This window comes from Perca flavescens, chromosome 16 (genome assembly GCF_004354835.1).
Source record: "Perca flavescens isolate YP-PL-M2 chromosome 16, PFLA_1.0, whole genome shotgun sequence".
Taxonomy (NCBI): domain Eukaryota; kingdom Metazoa; phylum Chordata; class Actinopteri; order Perciformes; family Percidae; genus Perca; species Perca flavescens.
Genome location: NC_041346.1, coordinates 6,022,269 through 6,043,120, shown reverse-complemented (window position 1 = coordinate 6,043,120; position 20,852 = coordinate 6,022,269). Strand labels below are relative to the sequence as shown.

The window sequence follows — 20,852 nt, the reverse complement described above, 5'->3', positions numbered from 1 at the left end:
TAGAGGGGAGAAATTCTTACACAATGTAGCTTCAAGGAAAAGAAAATCGTACCAGTTGGACTCAGTAAAAGATCGTGGGTGGGGTTATCAAATGCATATGAATGCGTTTCTGTGACACGCGGGACACAAATCCCAGCCTACGGGCTGAAAGTCTTGTGTTGTTTGACCCATCTACCACCCCAACCAGCCTCCCCACATGGAATTTCGGGCTTTAACACTGCTACCTACCGTTGATACTCTTAAAGTGCACATATTATGAAAAAAAACACTTTTTCTGGGATTTGGGGTGTTATTTTGTGTCTCTGGTGCTTCCACACACATACAAACTTTGAAAAAAATCCATCCATGCTGTTTTGAGTGAGATACGGTTTCTGAATGTGTCCTGCCTTCAGTCTCCTGGTGAGCTGTTCAAAATCGGCTGGCTAACCACAACCGTTAGCTCGTAACGCTAGCATGCTACCTCGCTCTCAATAGCAAAGCACTGCTACAACACACACAAGTTCACCATAATCTACAAAAGACCTACTTACATGTGCGCCCTCGTTTAGAAGAAGTCTCCCAGCTAATCCTGCCTTGTAACTGACCAAAGTTGGAGAAACAGCCTTTCTTTTACTGTCTCTAGAGTTAGCTAGCTGACATGCTCTACATCTGAGCTATTGGGCATGTGCGAGTGCAATCAAAGATAGTACAGAAGAAGAAGAAGAAAAGAGGTTTCACTCTGTAGCTAAAACAGAAACCAGGTGAAAAGAGGATCTGCAGCAGTGAGAGAGAACTGTGCAGTACAACAAAAATATGGTGTTTTTTGAAAATTAAACCATGTAAACCTATTCTGGTACAACCTTAAAATACAGTTATGAACCTGAAAATGAGCATATAATAATATGACATAGGTAAAGTCTACCAGTTGTTCATTGTTACTAGTAAACAGTTTTTACGACCATGTGTGTGTCCTGGTTTGATGTGTGTGTGTTTGTGTCAGGAGGGGATGTGGCCCACTTGTTCGGCCTGGCTCACATGCATTTAAGATGGCTGCCAACTAAGGTCTCTTCTCCCAAATCACCATGCATCACCCCAGGGACACTCTAGCTCTACATTTAAACATTATATTTGAACTTTTCCTTATATACACACTGCATTTTACACACACTCATAGACATATGTTGCAGAGTGCATCTTGATGTATATCACAACCACATTGATCCTGAGTACATCAGCAGCAGAGAGCTGTCATGTCAATGAAACAGAATACTTTAGGGTTTTCAAAATACAGTTTCTGTGCTGTGAGGGATCAGGAAGCACAACTGTGGTGGAAATTCCGGTGACGAGTGAAGAAATAATAGTTTGATGAGACCAAAGTTGTCTTTGTCTATGTATTTTGCAACAAAAAATAAAATAGAATTCAGGAAGATAATAGTTTCAGCTGAAAGTACAGAGCTCTGTAACCCCTGGATGATGGTTCAGTCTGACAAATAATTGCCAGAACTCATCACGTCTTCACTTTGAATCCAGACAAGTTAAAGCTATTCTTAGATATGTCATATGAGCTGTCCAACAAGACCGTTACTGCTTATTCATCCTGTTCAAACCATAACTTCCGGCTTCATCAACAAGTTTGCGCCACAGGGTTCAGTCTGAGGAGGTTTTGCAACATAAGCATAAAGTGAAAAAAATACAATAACACAGTGAGCATACTTTACATACAGTTGACACAACAACAACGCCCCACTGTATATTTTGTCTTGCTGTCCTTTAAAGGTCCTATGAAATGCTGCTTTTTGGATGCTTTTATATAGGCCTTAGTGGTCCCCTAATACTGTAGCTGAAGTCTCTTTTATATAGACCTTAGTGGTCCCCTAATACTGTATCTGAAGTCTCTTTTATATAGGCCTTAGTGGTCCCCTAATACTGTATCTCAAGTCTCTTTTATATAGACCTTAGTGGTCCCCTAATACTGTATCTGAAGTTTTTTTTATATAGGCCTTAGTGGTCCCCTAATACTGTATCTCAAGTCTCTTTCCCGAAATTCAGCCTTGGTGCAGAATTACAGCCACTAGAGCCAGTCCCACAATGAGCTTCCCTTAGTATGTGCCATTTCTGTGTCTGTAGCTTTAAATGCTATTGAGGAGGAGAGATGGGGGTCAAGGTGGAGGGTGGGGGTGTGGCCTTGACCAGCTGCCATGCTTCACTTGTTTGAAAGCCACGATGTCTCTCTCTCTCTCATGGGTGGGCCAAATTCTCTGGGCGGGCAAAGCAGAGAAAGGGGAGATAACCTTGCTCCTTATGACCTCATAAGGAGAAGATTCCAGATCGGCCCATCTGAGCTTTCATTTTCTCAAAGGCAGAGCAGGATACCCAGGGCTCGGTTTACACCTATCACCATTTCTAGCCACTGGGGGCCATAGGCAGCCTGGGGGAACGCATATTAATGTTAAAAAAATTAATGTGAAATTTTCATGCCATGGGACCTTTAAACTTCAGCATGGCAGGAGGGAAAAGGAAAAGATAATTTTTCTAATATCTGTCTCTACTTCTGGCCCATTTACTCTTTTTTACGTTTAGTTGCATTTGATTTTAATGTCATTTTTCCACCACCAGCTGCAGGTACTGGGAGTTGGTGGCAAGGTGGAGCTGGGAGGGTCGATCTGTACCTGCCAATCTGGGCGTGGCTTCCAGGAAGGACTGCCCTTCTAGGAGACTTGGGGGGCTTTCATACCTGCCTCATTAACTTTGGCTGAATCGCACTAGAGTTTGTTTTTCCCCCTTGGTGTGGTTTGTTTGGGCATGTGTGAAGGCAGCAATTACGCTCGGATGCGCACCAAAAGCAGACCAAACAACCTTGCTGAGACCTGCTTAAGGATGTGGTCTCTGTACGCATTCAGTCAAACTCGGGAACGGTTGGTTTGTGATGAGAACGTGAGCCAACCTCCAACCCCCCAACTACTGTATGTGTATGTGTGAGCTAAATGGCTCCTGTAGTCAGGTGTGCTCTGCAATCTGCCATGTGGCAGAACATGCGGACTGTAGTAACTTGGCAGTGTTTCTCTCAATAGACTGCAGGCAAGCTCGCCATCAGTCACATCTCCGTGGTCACAGAGCGAGGAATCGGTAGACAAAGTAAGGTCACTCGCAATACAACGTCTGATTATTTAACCAGGATGCCAGTGCCTCCCTGTGCTTACTTACAGTAACAGCAGCAGCTCGCTCTAGCCGAGGCTTCTGGCACGGGGATGCCAGCGCCCCCCCAAGCCACCAGCTTTCGGTGTTCCTATAAATACCCAAAGGCTAACAAGCCATCTCCTCCCGTTAGTATTCCATTGACTCCCATTCATTTTGGCACAACTTTGACTGCAAATAACTTCACATCTGAAGCATTTAAAGACTATTTGTCCATTGTTTATTTCTAAAGAAACATGACAATGTATAAAAGGCTCCATTACCTTGTAGTTCACGTTATGGCTCCGTAGCAGACGTTTTTGTAAAAATAGGCTAACGATTGTGTCATAACCACGTGACTTACTGTCGCACAGTAGAGGAATTACCGTATAGTACAGGAGAAGCTCACAGGCAGTTTCAACTTACATTAGCTGTTTAGGTTTTATTACTAATGTTAACTAGCATTTTAGTTAGCCTGTGCCTACGTTATCTCCTTACATATCTACGCTCTCCGTCTCTGTAAGATTGGGAATGATTGAGATTTCTCTTGTCACAGCTACCAGAAGACTTCCAACTTTCAGACAGGTTGCTCACGTCACATCTACGTCGTCTCTCTCAGTTGGAGGCTCCTCAGTAACGCTCAGCGCTCACCGGAAAAGTGCTTTTAATAGCCTTCACTGGTCTCCGTCCAGAGCAACGGGGTCTATTGGTCCATTTTATATAAGGTGCTGCTGCACAATTTATACATGTAACTATGTACAAGCAACTCAGTAATTTTCTTGTGAAAACCATTTAGTTAGATATTTAGAAATGTTGTTATCCTCCATTGTATTGATGCTTTGTTTTAGGCCTAATCATTATTGCACTAGTCAATGCAGATAGACAAATGTATTTACACAGCGATTTGGTTGGGACAGTGTGTTCATAAAACACGTCTTTTAAAAATAAAATAAAAAAATAGTGTGGAAAAACATCACTATATGCATCAAAATGTTATGTAAAACAGACCGTTTAGTCAAATGGACTGACATGTTGTAAAAATCTGAACAAAGCCTCTCTCATCGGTTTCAATTGGTATCATATATATTGTCATAAATTGTTGCACTGTATTCCTTCCTGACGATGCATCTGCGTGAACCTAACTTGAACCAATCCATCCTACCTTTTTTTTTTTTTTTTAATTTATATCTTTCTACTCTTACATCATCGAAGTGAATGGAGCGATTGTTAGAAACTGTATACATACTCGTGGGTCTCATTAAACCTTTAAAACATTGTTAACTGAACCCTGCATCGTGTCACTTTGTTCTACAAGATGATAGGATACCAACCACAAAACAATCGTGATCGGATTGTTTCCCAGCAAGTTAAATTAAAACGACCACATCCATACATGAAACCTTGAATAACCACAATAAAATGAACACTGGTTTCAGATTGCTAAATGTGCCCTTGGCTTTTATTAACAACCGCATGATAAAACATCATCAGATGATAGAGAACAAACAGTTGCTGGTACAATGAACAGCAGTCGTCAATCTATTGCTTCCATTCATTCAGTAATAAAAGACGACATCGTCTGCAAACATTAACACTAGCATGAAGGTGATGTAGTGAAAGTCAGAACAGGAATTTGTCAGTTTTGGCCTAGCACTGATTAGCGAATATCCTAAATTATAGGACATGAACACACACAAACACACACACACACACACACACACACACACACACACAATTTGTTCTCTCTGGAATGTGTGATTTACTTCTAAGAAGTAAAAAAGAAAAGAACAAACAACTAATAAGACATTATTAAATATAACCCTAGACCTCTTTGCTGTGTTTCTTTCCCCATTAGACGTAAGAGCACTTGAAATCCCATTCTGCAAACACTGCTGTTGAAGGTAGGTAGTCCCTACAGTGTGTTCACAGCATCTTAGGTACATAAAAAGAACAAAGATGAGGTATAGAACAAATGATAGGTTAGAATTTTGGTTTGAAATAGGTATTTAAAAAAAGGTTTTAAGGCTGAAATCCCCCAAATAGTGAGTTCAACATCCATCTGTAAGGACACTTGGGACATATTTTTAAATTAAGATACACTTTATAACATCTGACCACCTTGCACAGCCTGGCATGGTAGCATCCCATCATTATTTATAATAAAACATTAAAAAGAGGATACTTTGACATGTCTAGCTTTAGCCCATTGTTTTATTGTGAAGGAACATCTTTGGATTTGCATCATAACAGATGTTGGGATCTGATTTCATGGAGATAACGGACAGCTTGACTGGAATATGCATTTTTTTTTTTAAACTTCAATAAAACGCTAACATATCAAGTGCTTCAAAGACATAGGGCTAAAGTTCTGAATGTCAAAAAAAGTGTCATATTAAATAACGTTACAACTCTGTATCCAGCAACAGTAGTGGTAAGATTGGAAAAATGACTTAAAAAATAAAAATCCTGAGTTAAACAACATTGTCAGTCACATGCATGACCTCAAACCCCGGTAACGAAGGCTGTCTCGTCGGTGAGCTTTTTTTTTCCCCATTTGCATTTTAACAAGAGTTTGTGCACAGAGGATAAAATGCAGTGAGTCACAAACTGCAGCAAAGACACATTCAGTAGTGCTTCATTTAACTTTCTGCAAAAGCCGCTCATTTTATTTCTATAAAGACGAGTGACTTTCGGAGCGCTATGCTTTTAACCTTCCTCTGAGGGACTTGAATACCACAAAGAAAGGAGGTCCTTTTAAACTCCGACCGGGCTCTCGTTTCTGTGCAGAGTTTCCGACGTTGACCATTCCGGCAGCGACTCCACAGATAAAAATGAAGATAAACCAAGCACTCCTTGAACTTTGCTCCATCTCCCGCTCAGCCCAGTCAGATGTTTTCGGCTGCTGTCTGGGGAACTTCTCTGATGCTTTCCTGGAATACGCCACGGGCCGCCGGTCGCCGACGAATGCTCCGCCCGGACGAGATGAGGTCGGCGTAGCCACGAGAGTGAGAGAAGGCATAGGCGGAGCGGCGGGAACGCCGGCCGCGCTCGAAGGCTGGTGCCTTTTTCTTCTCCTCCTGTAACAGCTCCATCTCGTACTTCTTCCTGTTCCTCTGGACCTGGGGCATGGTGGGAAATAAGCAGGTAACATTAGAGAAGCACTGCGGTGTGGGAAAAGGGGACGTACAGCGTTACTTGTAGAACAGCTACATACATTTCAAGACTTTTTTTCTTCAAGTAGCGAAAATTGGCTTACACAAAACTTTATGTACTATTATCTTGCACAAAATCTTATGTTCGATGTATTGCTTTCTCCGACTCCCTCTTAGATGTGGATTAGAGATGTTCATTAACCGACAATAAGATTAATACTATCAGTTGAAAACATTGGGCCTCATTCACCAATATCTTCCTAAGTTTTCTCTTAAATATGTTCTTCAGAAGGTTCCTAAGAAAAGTCTACGCCGGATTCATGACGTGTTCTTAAACAGCAGATTTGTTCGCACCTGTGTTCTTAGGATTGATGAATCCCACGTCTTCGTAACTTAAAGCGCGTGCCAGTTGTTCCTAATTAGCATAAGAAAACGCCCCGCAAATTCCCATATAAGGACATGACACTTCCTGTGCACCTCCTTGGAGACAGGTTGTCGGAGATTGTCGGAGCCGCGGTGGAGGAAGTACTGAATCTCAGTATTTAAATAAAAGTACAAATAACCAGAGACATATTTATTTTAGTAAAAGTAGAAGGTGTCCACTACCACAAACAAGGCCTGGCTTTTAAAAAAAGTTCCTATCCTAACCAGCATAAAACGGAAATGTGTTGTTAGAATCGGAATGCGGTTGGTTTTATTCATGGATGTATTTTAAGACAGTTTTATTTTCTCTAACCATGCAAGTAAGCAAATAAAGTGCGTGAAGCAGCGCAAATGGGGAGATGTGAAGAGGTCCAGCCAAATAAATAAGATATGAACGCGTCTTACGCAGCCTGGCGGAGGAGTAAACGACGCTGTGGAGAAAAATAGATATAGCAACTATGATTTAAAAACGTGAATAATAAAAACAAACGTTTTCATTTTCACTTTTACCGGAGGCTGTATTACCGAGGGTCAGCAGTGCTGCGCCCGGGCTCTGCAGCACCAGAGCCGGCTTGGATCAGCGGTGGCCCATATATACAGTATCTACGGCAACCAAACTTTACTGGTGAGACAAACGTGTGACGGTCAGGAAGACGTTGTGGCAGGGGGGAAACTGATCAGAAAATGTAACGGAAAATTGTAGAAATGTAGTGGAGTAGAAAGTATAGATAATTGCTGCAAAATGTAACAAAGTATAAGTCAAAAGTAGGCTATGCACTATTGAATTTACTTAAGTAAAGTACAGATACGTGAAAAATTTACTTAAGTACAGTTAGGACGAATTTGTACTTTGTTACATTCTACCACTGGATTTTGGCCCTATAAATAGCGATCAATCACCAAATAATGCAAGATTTAATCCGTTTAATTGCTGATGTAAATCGTATTGTTAGTGGTTTTTTTTGTATAATATGATTTTTTTTTTCAACAAATGATCAGAAATACATTATAGTACAATACTATCATTATAAACGACTCTAGAATTGAATAAAATGCAGTAAGCAATCATTTGGAGCAAATTGTCATCACTCAAATGTGCGTAAGAGTGCTTTTCAGTGTTCTTAGATTTTGTTCTTAGCCAAGAACAAATCCAAGTTAAGAGAGAAAAAGTTTGTAAGAAGGGTTTAAGAACACATTTCTTCGTAAGAACGGTTGGTGAATGAGGCCCAATGTTATTAAAACAAAAATAAAGTTCTTAAAAAGAAAATTATAAAAAGAAAAATAGGCTAAACAATATTTCGAACAAATGAGTGTTTATATTTGTTCTTTCTGCAGTCTGGGACCCTATAGCGCCTCCCAGAGGGCAGGAGTTGATACTCCCCATGCATGGGAGGAGTCCTGGGAGATTTTGTCAGCCAGTCTGACAGTATGCAATACGTGGCTTTCAGTGAACTTGTTCTCCACTGAACGTCCCACCAATTTGGAACAAATCCTCAGGAGCCGCAAAATCCTGGCCTTCAGATGGACTGAGAGGCCCCCAAACCACACTGCGCCTGGCACATTAAACTATATCTAAAATGCGGACTGGCGGTTAAATCAGCCCCATTAACACACAGAGTATGCTAAGCAGACACACAGCTGACGGCAAGCCGTTCCAGGAAAATGGCTGCATGTGTCTACGACAATGTACGGACCATTCGGGCTGAGCGACGGGTACAAGTCTACAGCTAACCACAGACACGGAGTGCGGAAAGTATGTACAACCCTCCGGACGGGTGAACTGGGACTCGGTTGTCTGCTGTCAGTTAAGAGTTAATGATTTGGTTAACGAGGATAGCCATCGGTCAGAAAAAACCTTCTAAATTAGCATCTTTAATGGGAATTCATGACAGACTGCTGTTGCTTCTAGAGTAACCGCACTATGACAATTTGCCCCTTGTTTCAGCTTTGTGTACAGTATACAAACTTATGGTATGTCCAGTCTTGAGAAGCCACATGTACATTTTCCTGATAGTCGTTCATGATATTGGTGATTATTCATGCAGGCCCAGCAGCAAGTTATTAGCTTCACTCTCTGAGGTCTCACCTTATCTCCTACAGAGGGCCAGATGCTCTTATGGAGGAACTGGATGCAGATGACCGGGAGCAGGCTGATGCCCACAGTCAGGATGATGGTTAACCACAGGTAGGGCTGACGAAGTGCGTTTGATGCTGCACCTAAAATTGCAAAATATACACGTTATGAGAGGTGTGAAGAGGGCGGTTGCAGTTAGCTGAAAATATGCTAACATCCATTCCTCACAAAGCAGCTTTTTTAAGTTAGAAAAAGACTCCTCCCCAACTCTAGCTGAAGATTATTTATTTTGCTACAGCCCGTAGTAGTGGTGTCTCGATGCTCCAAATCCAATTTAAAAAAAATCTTTGAACAGCGACGGCAAAGACACATTAAGAGCCACAGGATGGCAGAAGGGTACTTTGCAACAGTTTCTCAAGAGTTTACAAGTTGCAATTGAATGCATTCGTTTAACAAGGTGCACATGAACGCACCATGAAGTCCCCTCACAGCCCACTTGCTTTACCTTTGTTGTTTGTTTACATAACTCACTCACTCAGTGGAAAAATGTTGGTGGATTTTCCAGTTCTCTTGTTTCTCATCACCTTCAATTACAAAAGGTCTAGCTACAGGCTACTTGTAAGCTATCCCTACCCTGTGAATTTAGATGCATGCTACCAGTGGGTAAGCTACACTGTCTGTTGTTTGTTTCTTACGACGTGCATAAGTAGGGGGGGTAAGCTACAATTTACATTTCGCTGAATCCCTCCCTTGAACAGCGATTTCCCCCTCCAAAAAAATAAATGCTGGTATTAGTTACTCCCTGCAGCTTCTGAAGCAGCTTTAACTGAGGGCTTTGGAGTACAGACTACAACGCCAGTTAACGGTGTCACACTGTGCTGAATGTGTGACTGACCAGTAAAGGTGAAAACTGAGGGGAAGATGACGTGGATCCCGGCACTGTGGATATCAAACATGATGCCAAAGTAGATGGCTATGCTGCCCAAAACCGCAAAGCAGTTAACAAATGTCCAGTAGGAGGTCTCCAGAGAGATCTGGAAAAACGAGAGGTGAGAGAAAACAAAGATCAGCCGGCTGTTCACATAATAAATTCATTACATGCACATTTTAATCCAATTTCACCCTCACATTTCTCTGGAGCAACTTTAAGGTTAGAAAAAATAATAAGTCTCCCACAAAGCACGTGTGTACATAGGTTTTCAAAATTTCTGATTTAGTGCTTTAAATAATCACCCAGAACACACATTGAAATTTATTCCGTATTTAGTTATTTAAAGCCAAGATACTTCCATTCATGAACAAGAAAAAATATCAAATCTTACTCAAGCTTAAATTGTAGCTGATTAAAATCAGAATGTTACCATACTAGCATGTTCTCGTCCAAGTTTTAACAGGGCTGACTAACCTGCAGGTTGACTGTGAAAATGAGCGACGAGGCGGTGACTATGGCGAAGGACTGGTAGTCGGAGGGGGCTTCTCCGTCCTGTCCCATGGTCTGCAGGAAGGCTCCATACGGGATGAAGAAGATGACGAGCGAGACAAAGATGCCGTGGAACAAGCTGATGAAGAAGTTCCTGTAGTTAAACAATGCCCCCTGCTGGCCGGGCAGGTAGAGTTTGGGGAATTTCAGGCTCAGTTTGTCGTTAACATCCTGCGAAGCGGAGCAAATGGTTAACAAGGATGAGTTATGTTCCCCCCCATCTAATCTTAACACCTCTAATGTTGTAATGTAATGTAGATATTTTTGACAGAGATTCAGCCCAAAAATGCCCATTTGCAGGTGGATCCTATATCCTATACCTGCCAGTACTTTCTCTGTACTGTTCTTTGTTTCTACAACAAATCCGGTTTTTACCTGGTCAAGAAGTCCAACTAGTAGAACGGGTAAGCTGCTGTAACAGAGATTGTAGAGAGTGATGAACCAGTCTTCATAGGCGACCTGCAGACAGGGAAACAATTATTCAGTGGATCACCTCTGCACGCCACGCAAGTTGTGATGCACGGCGAGCTCCGATTGGTTGGTTGGGGTCCAACGTGTGGTCTGTCATGTCTCGCAGCCAGGTCACACAAGAACGTATGACTCTATGATCACCTAATCTGACAAAGCGACTGTCTCAAAAGACAAAAGAAATATGTAGTCTGATTAAACCATGGGTGAACAAAACTTAAAGGGTTTTGTAATGATAATTGCAATGTAAATATTACATGGAGTGCCCACCCATTTATTTCCCCATTGCGTTTACCTTTGTACATTTCGATATTTGTAGTGGTCGTTTATTTTACTTAATATTTTAAACAATATTTAATATTTATTTATTAACGGAAACGGTTTCAAAGATCGCCTAAGTTAGGGTCCTGTTTTTATTTTTAGAGTTTGAGTACGGAAGTAATCCAACTCAATGACAAGTGTGCAAACAACTTCCTCCGCTAAAGGAGATGAGATGCAGTTGAAAGCTCCAAAAAAAAGCAAGTTGAATGGATCTTGAATTAAGATCATTTGGCCAAACCATTTTTTAGGATGGACTGGGACTGCACAAGTCATCCAAACTGAGTGTGGTCTAGACCTACTCTCTGGAAAGTGTCCTGAGATAACTTATGATTTCTCATATTATTTATGTTATGATTTGACACTATAAATACAATTGAATTGAACATATATGTGCACAAACCCTGCTACAGGAGCTATATCTACTACTATCTACTAATGAGTGTCATTCGAAGACTGTAAAAAATAAGTGCGTTTATAATTTTCTCTCTCTCTCTCTCTCTCTCTCTCTCTCTCTCTCTCTCTCTCTCTCTCTCTCTCTCTCTCTCTCTCTCTCTCTCTCTCTCTCTCTCTCTCTCCCTCTCCCTCTCCCTCTCCCTCTCCCTCTCCCTCTCCCTCTCCCTCCAGAGGACGCATTTACAACTATCCACATCGGCCCAACCCTAATCCACCCTCAAATACACCTGACCAGGACAAAAGCTGCAGGGCTGCTGACCTGTGAGGAGAATCCACTGAAGAACGAGTACCAGAAGTGGACCAGTGTGAAGGCGAAGTTCTTGAAGAAAAAGTAACGCAGGAACTTGCACATTCGGATGTAAGACCAGCGTCCGTGCACCAGCAGGAGGCGCTCCAGGTAACGGAACTGAGCGAAGGCGTAGTCGCTGGACATGACGGCCTGCATCCCCTCCTGACCACTGATACCGACACCGATGTCTGCAGCTGGAGGGACCGAGGACGGGGAGAGGGATTAGAGTAGAGTCACGGGAATGTGACACATGCAGAAAATGACAGTTTGTCCGTTCATGTCCTTACTCTTGATCATGTTGACGTCATTGGCTCCGTCGCCGATGGACAGCGTCACGGCTTTCTTGTACTTCTTCACCAAACTCACCACGTTACCCTTCTGCTTCGGTGTGACGCGACAGCAGATGACCGCCTCGCACTCGCAGGCCATGTCCACAAAGTCAATCTGTAGGGACATTCCACCATGCTTGTTAACATCTAAACCGTTGCACATGTTGCACTGTCCATGCAATCCTAGCCAGTGTTGGGAGTAACGAGTTACAAAAGTAACGCAATTACAGTAATGTATTCCTTTTTGCTGTAACGCAGTAATATAACGCATTACTAATGAAATTTTGGTAATATTATACCCGTTACAATCTCAGTAACGCAAGTTACAATGCATTTTAACGCAACATTTTTTAAGAATTTCCCAACACCGCGAAACGTTTGTTCACAGGGGAAAAAAAGCCCCGAGTATTATTTCATAACATCTGTGTCCCAACAGGTGACGGTACGTCAGCGCGGACAGCAGTGTGTCCGAGCCGCTGACAGATTTAAACATGTCGGGAATTAATGTTTAGGATTGCTAGTACACGTATATATGAATGCATTTTATCAGCCATAGAGAGTAACTCTGCCTGTAGTGGAATGGCTTCCAATGACGACCAAAAACGCTTGTCTTTTACTGTGACCATTTACTGTTCAATATGTTGCAGTTTTACACAAAAGAAAGTGAGCAACTTAGCTTGACGGAGATATTTGCATCTAGGGTCTCATGTTCGTCTCAACACAAGCTAGCAAGAGTACACAACAAACAACTTCCGTGTAGGCTACTTCAAAATAAAAGCCCTTCCTGTGACGGTTCGCAGTAAAACTAAATTACTGTTAAATAAGGTTGTGTACCTTTTCACATATCAGCTGTAAATCAAGTAGGCTACTGTAAATAATGTAAATAGAGAGTTTTAATCGCACTACAATTGACCATTTCCTTTAGACTGTTTTAAACTAAACAACATGAATTTCTTTTTCAAAGTGCTTTAAACAAACATTTTACAACAATGCCGTACTTCACTACAACTGTAAGCAGGGCTGGACTGGGAAAAAAAAAAAAAATCGGCCCTGGCATTTTTGGCCCAGGCGGCCCACACCCACCGTGATTGGTCAGACAAATTCCCTGCAGACAGGGAAAAATATGCGTGCATTCTATGATATGAGTTGCCTAGTGTTCAGCGTTCATGATCGTGATCGTTTTGAATCCTTCAAGAGGGGACTCATAACTTATCTGTTGATCTTACACTTAAATAATTCATTCATTCTTAGAGTTATGATTTGTATATTTATGGTATTTTTACCATAATTTTTTTATTATTGATATTTGATATTGTATTGTCATTATTTTTATTATTACTATTTTGCTTAATATTGGCTTAGCAACTTTAAAAACAGTTTACTGTTAATTTTAACTATTGTAAGATTCATATTTTGTCGCTTTGGACACAAGTGTCTGCTAAATACTGTAACCATAACTATAACCCTTCCCAAAAGCTACAATAAAGCTGAAGTATATGCCCTGGAAAAGAGAACCAATACAAGAGAAGCTAATTAAGCCATTCAAGAACACTGCTGCTTGTATCAATCTGTCAGACTGCACACCTGCACCACCCGATAATGTTGTAGTTTTTTTTGGGTCCTGTCTCAATCACCCACCACTCAGCATGGCTCTATGTATATATTTGTTATTATCTGTATTTATATTTTTCCAACTGTATTACTTTCTCAATATTATTTATATTATGGTCACACTTAAATATCATTTATATTATGGTTAATTACTTTTGCTGTTATGTAATTACATATTTTTCAATCTAATTTCACGTCAATTACAATTAAAGTATTTTTTTTGCACTGCCCACCTCACTTTACTTAAATACTTTTTATATAATGCCACTTTACATTCAGTGTTTTTTGCACATTGTCTTTTGTTTGCCTGTTGTTTGTTGGTTTGTTTTTATTGTGGAAACACTGCTGCTGTAATAAGTGAATTTCCCCATTGTGGGATGAATAAAGTATTAATAAAAGTATTATCTAATCAACACTGATGTTATAGATCACACAGACTTTTCAGCTACCCAACAGGCTAACCGCTAGCATTTTCAATGTAAGCTTAAGCAGTTAGGATACCTGACAGCCACTAACTTTAATGTTACAGCCAAACTGCTGGTTATCATTATGACGTGACATGAACACACACACGAACACACACACACGAACACACACCCTCCCTCCCTCCCTTCCTGAAAGTCCCTGTTAATTTGTCTAGTCCTTACCACATCGTCATCTACTCTCTCTTCCATCTTTTCCTCACTCGCCTCCTCCTCGCCTTCTTCCCTGACATCGTTGTTTCTGCTTCTCTGTATAGCCAGCCACCTCTCCTCCTCCTCCTCGGCTTCAGGTAATGCTGATGTTGAAGCATACAGCCCCAAACATGTCTGAATTTTTTGAGGACTCCCCCTGTAGATTCTTAATCTTTTTCTCCTCTAATTTCTCTGCACCTCCCTTTCACTTGGTGGTCGTTTGTCCATTATAACGTGGATGCTAAACTTCCAGCATAACTATTACAGCTCACGTCTCAGGGCAGGGAGGCGTGGCCATAGTGGGATTCGTAAATTTGCGGCCAGGAGTGGGGAAGGGGGTTCCTGGATTTCATTGGGTCAGGCCAGTGCCAATAAAGAAAATTAACCAATGGGCCGCTGTGAGTTCTTTATGGGGCCCGCCAAAAAAAAAAAAAAAAAAAAAAGGCCTATTTATATCAGCGATTCGGCCCAAAAGTCCGTCGGCCCACCGGGAAAATGCCCGGTATGCCAGATGGCCAGTCCAGCCCTGACTGTAAGGTAGGCCTACTTTTAATTGAGTATTTTTATTTTCTCCTACTTGCCTATTGTACGTTTTACTTATCTATTTTTATAGCTTTAGTTACTTTGCATATCCATATTAATTATGCAAATATTATGAATAATCTATGGTGTATTAAAGTGGATAAAGAGGAGACTTTATTGATCCAGTGAGGAAATTCACAAGCTCGCTGCCAAGTCAAACTTCTGCTGGTATTTTGGCGAAAGTAACTCAAAAGTAATGCAAAAGTAGTGTAAAGCATTACAATTCAGAGACAGTAATATTGTAATATAACTAATTACTCTCAAATGACAGTAACTAGTAATCTATAATGCATTACATTTTGGAAGTAACTTGCCCAACAATGATCATCTCTTTTACAGCATCTCACAAAAGTGAGTACACCCCTCACATTTTAGTAAATATTTCATTATATCTTTTAAATGGGACAACACTGAAGAAATGACACTTTGCTACAATGTAAAGTATTAAGTTTACAGCTTGTATAACGTAATGTGCAGTCCCCTCAAAACAACAACATACAGCCATTAATGTCTAAACCGCTGGCAACAAAAGTCAGTACACCCCTATGTTAAATTCCCATAGAGGTAGGCAGATTTTTATTTTTAAAGGCCAGTTATTTCATGGATCCAGGATACTATGCATCCTGATAAAAGTTCCCTTGGTCTTTGGAATTAAAATAGCCCCCCCCCACCCCCACATCCTCACATACCCTTCACCATACATAGAGATTGGCATGGTTTTATGTCAGTTAGCCTAATAGCTGGTTTGATTTGCATTGAGAGATGATTTTATGGAAAGTACCCCATGCCAATCTCTAGGTATGGTGAAGGGTATGTGATGATGTGGGGCTATTTGAATTCCAAAGGCCAAGGGAACTTTATCAGGATGCATAGTATCCTGGATCCATGAAATAACTGGCCTTTAAAAATAAAAACCTGCCTGCCTCTATGGGAATTTAACATAGGGGTGTACTCACTTTTGTTGCCAGCGGTTTAGACATTAATGTCTGTGTGCCGAGTTATTTTGAGGGGACAGCACATTTACACTGTTATACAAGCTGTAAACGTAATACTTTACATTGTAGCAAAGTGTCATTTCTTCAGTGTTGTCCCATTAAAAGATATAATAAAATATTTACTAAAATGTGAGGGGTATACTGTATATACTCCTAAATGTTTCATTCATGTAGCTGTACCTGTCTCATCTCCTTCTCCGAGTCATCCATCGGCTGGCAGTCCTGAGGGTTGCTGGGAGGCGGTCGCTTTCCCAGACGACGCAGACGGAGACGACGGCGTTTCTTCTTCTTTTCGTACAGAATCTCGTTCTGAGAAAATAAAAATAAAACCGAATGAATCAGGACAATCCACCAGTAGCTGCACTACTATATTTTAAAAGAACTAAATACTAGAAATGTATAATTTGTTGCGGTTTAAAAACTGTGTCAATCTTGAATGGAACTCACCAGCCATCCTCCGGTGATGATGAGAGCGTTTTTGCCCGGCTCGGGGAAGAAAGCCTCCGCAGGTTTCTTTGTGCCCTGACGGAAAGTTGCAGGCTCAAGTCTCCTTCTGGCCTGACGGACCTTCAACTTCTCACTGGAGACATGGGAACAACAGACAGAGAAACCGGTTAAGTATAATATGAACATGGGGTGCAGGGGACTTTTATGACTCTGTGGTGGCATCGGCCATTTTCAAAGGAGTGGTCTGCTGGTGCAGTGGCAGATAAGAAAAGACTTGACAGACTGATTACAGTTATTTAACTGACTGCTAAACGAAAGTGGTTACAACTGAAGCCACATGTGCAAAACTCAAACCACATTCTGCATTACCAACAGTAACCTGAGCCAAACAGTTCACATCACCTGCAAAACTCATTCCAAACACCACAACTCTCAAAACACTGTGAACATTCCTCATTGAGATAACACACTGTCACTCAGACCACACAGAGTAAAAACACTAGCATCAAACAACAATAAAGAAAATACAAACTTTTCATTTAATTTAACTTCACACTAATCAATATTTTCTTTAAAGAAAAGAGTGAAATTCTTTCACATATTTTGTATCATTTTTTTTTTATATAAACGAGGAATGAAAATCAGCAGTTTGCTTCAATAGATATAATTTTATTTTGTTTTTAGTAATTTATGTAATGACTGGAAAAAAAGTTACACATTAAAGGTACGTACTAACAAAGGACATTGGATGTCCTGTTTGCAATGCACCTGCATCATCTCTAAATACTAATAAATGTGGTATTTGCATTGATTCCATCTCCATTACTTTCTGAAAAACAGAAGGTTGACAGTTTTACTGTAGTAAGAGGTAGTGTTTTTCATGTTTTTTATAGCGGTGTATGTAACCTCAGACATCTTACCTGGACATATTATTGTCTTTTACCTGTTCTGTTTCTATCAAACAGTACAGTGTAGAATTGAATCATTCTTATATTGGTGTGTTCTAGGGGTGACCCTGAATAGTCGAAGATTCGATGCATCGATATGCAGAGCATGATTCGACCACCAATCTCACAGTCGAATCTTCGCAGGTGTTATTATGAAACGAGGATCATACCATTTTGGCAAAATGGGGGTGCTCAATGTCTAATTTTACACAGAACTACTGGTTTTGTACGGTTATATTAAGTTATATACAGCCTTTAATTATGATAATGCTGTAAAAAAAAAAAAAAAAAAACGTGAAAAGAAAGCGAAGCGTTCAATAAATATTTTTAAGTTTCACTTTCCCTAATCCGCGACAGACGAGGAGCATCTTGGCGGCAGGGATTAACGTTACTTAACAATGTCTGGAAAAAGAAAATCTAAAGTGTGGATGCACTTTCAAATGGTAAAAGATGATCCAAAAAAAGCAAAATACAAGTTGTGCCAACAGCTCATGTCCTACCACTCGTCAACAACAAACATGGCTTTCCATTTAAAACGGGTAAGTTTATTACCAATAAAGACGTTTCACTCTTTCATATATAATGGCGCTTTTAATTTACGAATAGCAATATCATATGTTGGGACTTAAAATATGTTAGTCTTTTTTCTAGATCCACCCACAGCTTCAGACTGACGACAGCAGTTCATCTAGTAGTAGTAGTAGTAGTGGTGGTAGTAGTGGTAGTAGTGGTAGTGGTAGTAGTAGTAGTAGTAGTAGTAGTACTGGAGCTGCGCCAAAACAAACTCAAAGAAAGCTAGATTTGAGACCGCCATTGCCCGAGAAAAGGAAAAGAGAAATCAGGGACAAAATTGCAGAGTTTATTTTGCTTCACAATGAGGCCAGTAAATGTTGTGGACGGTGAAGGTTATAAAGAATTAATGCGCACACTTGAGCCAGGATACACAGTTCCCAAAATAGAGACGGTTATGCACGCGGCGGATGCGAAATACGCATCACACACACACACACACACACACACACACACACACACACACACACACACACACACACACACACACACACACACACACACACACACACACACACACACACACACACACACACACACACACACACACACACACACACACACACACACACTATAGACTAAAGATTAGAAACAATTCTGATTCAAATGTGTAAATCCTTAGTCGGGGACACCCCTAGTGTGTTCCAAAGCTTTTTTAGTTATTGAACTTTGTATTTATATGAGGAAGAATTTGCTCATTCCTTGATCCCGATATGAAAGGAACTAAATTAATAATCTAACGTCTAACACAAACACTAGTTGATCTTAAGGGCTTCCAATTATATAACTTTTTAAGGCTCGGACATTTTCATCATCAACAACTCACTTGACGTCTTCTCCATAGTGGATCTGCATGTTGTCTGTCAACAGCGAACAAGAATATCCAATGTTCTCTGCCGTTTCTAGGGAGAAAGATAAAACACATTAAAAGTAAGAGGAGAAAACCTGGCACAATACTTTTTCGATCATTAATTATGTCAACTCAGTGTTCACTTCCTACGTGCCAAATCAAGGAAGAAGCAGCTTCTAAACTGTAACTCTGTGTGTGTGTGTGTGTGTGTGTGTGTTCAGTACAACAGCGGGGACCGGCATTTGCTACATCCCTAGACTGCTGGTTGCTGTTCGCCAGCTCTGCTACAAACGGAGAGCCTACGAGCCTCTGTACATTCTCGGCTGTTTCGAACAGGCATGCGTTCCAGACGGGCACTGCACTAGTTATTTCAAAGAGAGGTATGTTCACTCATAAACACAAAAATAAACTTTTATTGTATAGCTGTAGCGAATAGTTGGAAGCTTCATTCAAAATGTTGATTTTGGAATTCTAAATCAACAATGAATACTGTGCAGGTTTTTTTTTTTTTTTTTTTTTGCATGTCTATATAGTCTGTTTAAACCAGGTATTCCTGCACAGTTTCAGATAAAGATTAGGCTAAACTAATATTAGTTTTATACAATTTGTACAAGCAGATTCCATGACGTCTACACAGGACTATTTCTGACTTGTGTGATCCAAACATTTCCAATAACTCCAGAGTGTTGTTTCTGTCTTAGCATAATGTTGCTATAAGCCTAAGGGCCAGTTATTATTTCACCATTATTTACGCCCTTATTGGATTAGCCTGCTGTCTACATGCATTTATGTTGACGAAACTGACAAGTTCTATTCATTAAAGAAAGTTGACTCAATAAAAAAGACCAATTCCAATCCATTGCATCACTTTATTCTAATTGATGATTTTGTTTGCAGATTTTTTTCGTTTTATTTTTATGATATAAAATATGCCAATAGATATTTGAATCTCATGTGGAAAAACCTCAATAGAAGCTTAAAAATAAAAAATAAAATGATAATTCTGTACAGCCCTTCTGTAACCATTTGTGTGTTTTTTTCATTGAGACATTGACTCGTCTCTGTAGAGGTGATGGTACCTTTCTTGTCTCCGGTCAGGACCCAGATCTTGATGTCGGCTTTGGCCAGTTTGGCGATGGTCTCTGGCACTCCGTCCTGCAATTTGTCCTCAATGGCTGTCGCCCCAATCAGCTGGACAGGGGGGATACAGATGGTTAGATACGGCTGAGGCTTGTTGTTTTCAACTTTTACAGATGCTCATCAAAAATGCCCTGTGAAGAGTAAGGGGCTCCACCACTTACTTTTTTGAATATCTAAAATAGAAATTCAATAAATACATACATTACACCTCTAAAGCTGAGGCCATGATTCTCAGCAGGAAACAGATTTGGGTGGGGAGTCCTTGGTTTGGGCATTTAGTTAAGGATGCCCCCTGAGTGCCTCCCTAGGGAGGTTTTCCAGGCACGTCCAGGTGGGGAGGAGGCCTCGGGGAAGACCCAGGACTAGGTGGAGGGATTGTATCTCCACCCTGGCCTGGGAACGCCTCGGGATCCCCCAGTCAGAGCTGGCTAATGGCTGATGCCTGGAGCACCTCCCTGGGGAATTTGATTTTTTTAGTCCTCTATTATAGAATTACAAATGGTGGAATAAGCGGGTGAAGATTGATGGATGATGGATGGAGGGACATACATTAAACACAACAACAAATGAGCTTCCGCCATTATGTTTTCCACCTAATCTGTTGAAATGATCAGCAGCAATAGTTGCTATTTTTGTTGTTTTAGTGATTTGGCCATTTCAAGATTGGAGGAGGGCGCTTCTACGGTTTCCTGTTTTCACACCAAAGTGGAGTTGTTTTCCACTCACCATCAGGTTGCTCTCGATCTGCTCGTACATGCGGTCCAGGGCAGCGTCTCTGTCTGACATGGCCACCTGGGCCTCTTGGTGTAACTTGGACCAGGCTTCGTACTCGTCTGCGCTGAGGTCTTTGTAACACAAGCACAGTGTCCGCAGGGTCGCGTTGGCAAAGATCTG

General features: G+C 40.9%; 1 protein-coding gene across 1 annotated transcript in view; it reads right to left on the bottom strand.

Moving 5' to 3' along the window:
- Positions 1-6,018: 6,018 nt before the first annotated feature.
- Positions 6,019-20,852, bottom strand: part of atp8b1 (ATPase phospholipid transporting 8B1) — a 49,062-nt gene continuing 34,228 nt past the window's right edge. The window contains exons 19-30 of the mRNA XM_028601879.1: positions 20,685-20,849; positions 19,898-20,009; positions 18,795-18,870; positions 16,452-16,584; positions 16,185-16,313; positions 12,101-12,257; positions 11,784-12,007; positions 10,658-10,741; positions 10,208-10,453; positions 9,698-9,836; positions 8,815-8,945; positions 6,019-6,272 (exon numbers count right to left, since the gene is read on the bottom strand). Of these exons, the coding sequence (XP_028457680.1) occupies positions 6,039-6,272; positions 8,815-8,945; positions 9,698-9,836; positions 10,208-10,453; positions 10,658-10,741; positions 11,784-12,007; positions 12,101-12,257; positions 16,185-16,313; positions 16,452-16,584; positions 18,795-18,870; positions 19,898-20,009; positions 20,685-20,849 (1,830 nt within the window). The 3' untranslated portion in view covers positions 6,019-6,038. The remainder of the gene's footprint in view (positions 6,273-8,814; positions 8,946-9,697; positions 9,837-10,207; positions 10,454-10,657; positions 10,742-11,783; positions 12,008-12,100; positions 12,258-16,184; positions 16,314-16,451; positions 16,585-18,794; positions 18,871-19,897; positions 20,010-20,684; positions 20,850-20,852) is intronic.